At 33.1% G+C, this 1,979-nt stretch overlaps 1 protein-coding gene across 2 annotated transcripts in view; it reads left to right on the top strand.

Annotated features, from left to right (window-relative positions):
• b3glctb (beta 3-glucosyltransferase b) overlaps positions 1-1,979 on the top strand; it is a 27,241-nt gene that overhangs the window by 19,567 nt on the left and 5,695 nt on the right. For both annotated transcript variants that reach the window (XM_014003328.1, XM_014003329.1), the window contains one exon: positions 1,450-1,549. In XM_014003328.1, the coding sequence (XP_013858782.1) occupies positions 1,450-1,549 (100 nt within the window). The remainder of the gene's footprint in view (positions 1-1,449; positions 1,550-1,979) is intronic.

Here is a 1,979-nt window from a genome sequence, read left to right as displayed (position 1 = left end):
CTATAAATTTCTTCAAGAGAATCAACTTTAATTGTTTTTGCTGTATTATTATTTTACAGTCAGATAATTGGACGTTTATTTTTTTATTGAGGGTTTTCTTTGTTTTTACCTGATTTGCCAGACTAATAAAATATATCAGAGTAAGTCATAAGAAATGAAACTTTATTAATTAAAGTTTTTTTTTAATTCTTTAGATTATGTATGTTCTAAATGCTACATAAAACATAATTTGGAAAAAGTAATTTCTATTTCTATATAAATAATTTGTTATATGTTATGATATATTTATTTTTCCAATAAATACTGACAGAGATGGACCAAGTTTTGAATTTTGGGCTCCTTCTGTAACTGAGTTTGACACCCTGCTAATAAAACACGAGTCATGTTCTCTAAACCTAACCCCTCAGAAAAAGATCCAAGATCAAATACTGGACTCTGATGAGAAACTCAGGAGTTGATAAGCAAGACAGCAAAGTTCAGAGGATCAAACCTCATGCAGGCAATCAGAAATAACAACCAAGGTCACATACATTCATGAAGAAAGAGGAGCTGAAAACTAAAGCTTATGGAAGAGAGAAAACAGTCAAAAACCTGTAAAGAACAAAGAGGTGAGGTTGAGGTGAAACAAATGTGAAGAGTCAGGAAATAAAAACCTTATTCTCTCTTTTGTTTTACTGTTTAAACCTTGATTGTGTTCAAAATCCCAGAAACCTTTTTATTTAATCATCTGAGGACCGTGGTACGAGCCTCAGCCGTTCTTTTTCTTTTAATAAAACAAGGAGCGTGGAAACGAACCTTCAACTCAATCTTCCTTCTGGTGCAGAGACGAAAACGTGACGCGGGAATTTCAGTGTAACAGATGCAAGAGTCAGAAATGATAGTTGAACAAAACAGATTTTTTATACTTCCTCCTGTCTCAGATATCTAAATGCAGCACTTTTTTTTATCAGAACTGACATTTTCTGCAGAAGTGTTTTCAGAACAGCTTTATGATGTCTGAGCAGAGTTAAACAGGAGCAGGTGCAGGTGGACATGATTTGCGTATTCATAAATCGGTGCATTTTAAATGAGGGAAAGTTGTGAAGMTACATTCCGGGTCACTTTAACACAGGAGGTGATTTCCACTTCTGAAACAAGTTTCTGAATCTGACATTTTTATGAGCAGAGAAAAGCTGGAGGTTTGATCAGTTCGGAGACAGAAGTCAGAAATCTGTGGATTGTCAGTTTTTTTATAAAGGTCTGATGAAAGAGAAGTCATGTTTTTGGTTCAGTTTTGAGTTTTTCAGCAGATCGTAGTTCAGAACTAGTTTTATGAAGATCAATCAACATTTTATTTTAATATTTGACCAGCTCCTATCTCACAGATCCAGTTCACAAATTCAACATTTYATACATCAATTAATAATAAAGAGAGACTGTCATGGGTTGAACACTGTGTTTTGTCCTAAGGCCACTGTGGGAAGACRTTTGCCATCTTAAAGCGTTTCCTGAGTCAGACTGCGAGGACAGTTGATTGGCTACTGGTTGTTGATGATGATACTCTCATCAGGTAATGTAGAAAGTTGATTTTTTAAATAAATAAATCTTTTATATCCAAGGAAGCAATAGCATAAATCAAAAAATAATCCAAATCAAAACTGTACTTAGTTGAAAAAGTAAGGAAATGAATATTTRGTAGAGTTATTCTTTGTTGTAGCAATGCTTCTTAGTAATAAACCTTATACTAATGGAAAGCCTGTTAGTGTCCCTTTTAAATGGTGCCACATGCATTTGTGCAGAGTTGTAAAGTAACTAAGTACAAACACTTTGTTATTGTAATTAAGTAGAAATTTTGGTTAACTGTACTTTACTTGAGTAATTTGTACTTTTTACTTTTACTCATTACATTTTTACACAATTATTTGTACTTTCTACTCCTTACACTTTTTAAAATGGTAAGAAGTAGAAAGTCGTTACTCCTATTTTATTCTGTATAGTTA

The sequence above is a fragment of the Austrofundulus limnaeus genome, unplaced genomic scaffold (assembly GCF_001266775.1).
Source record: "Austrofundulus limnaeus strain Quisiro unplaced genomic scaffold, Austrofundulus_limnaeus-1.0 Scaffold17, whole genome shotgun sequence".
Lineage (NCBI taxonomy): Eukaryota > Metazoa > Chordata > Actinopteri > Cyprinodontiformes > Rivulidae > Austrofundulus > Austrofundulus limnaeus.
This window is presented reverse-complemented; position numbering and strand designations above follow the sequence as displayed.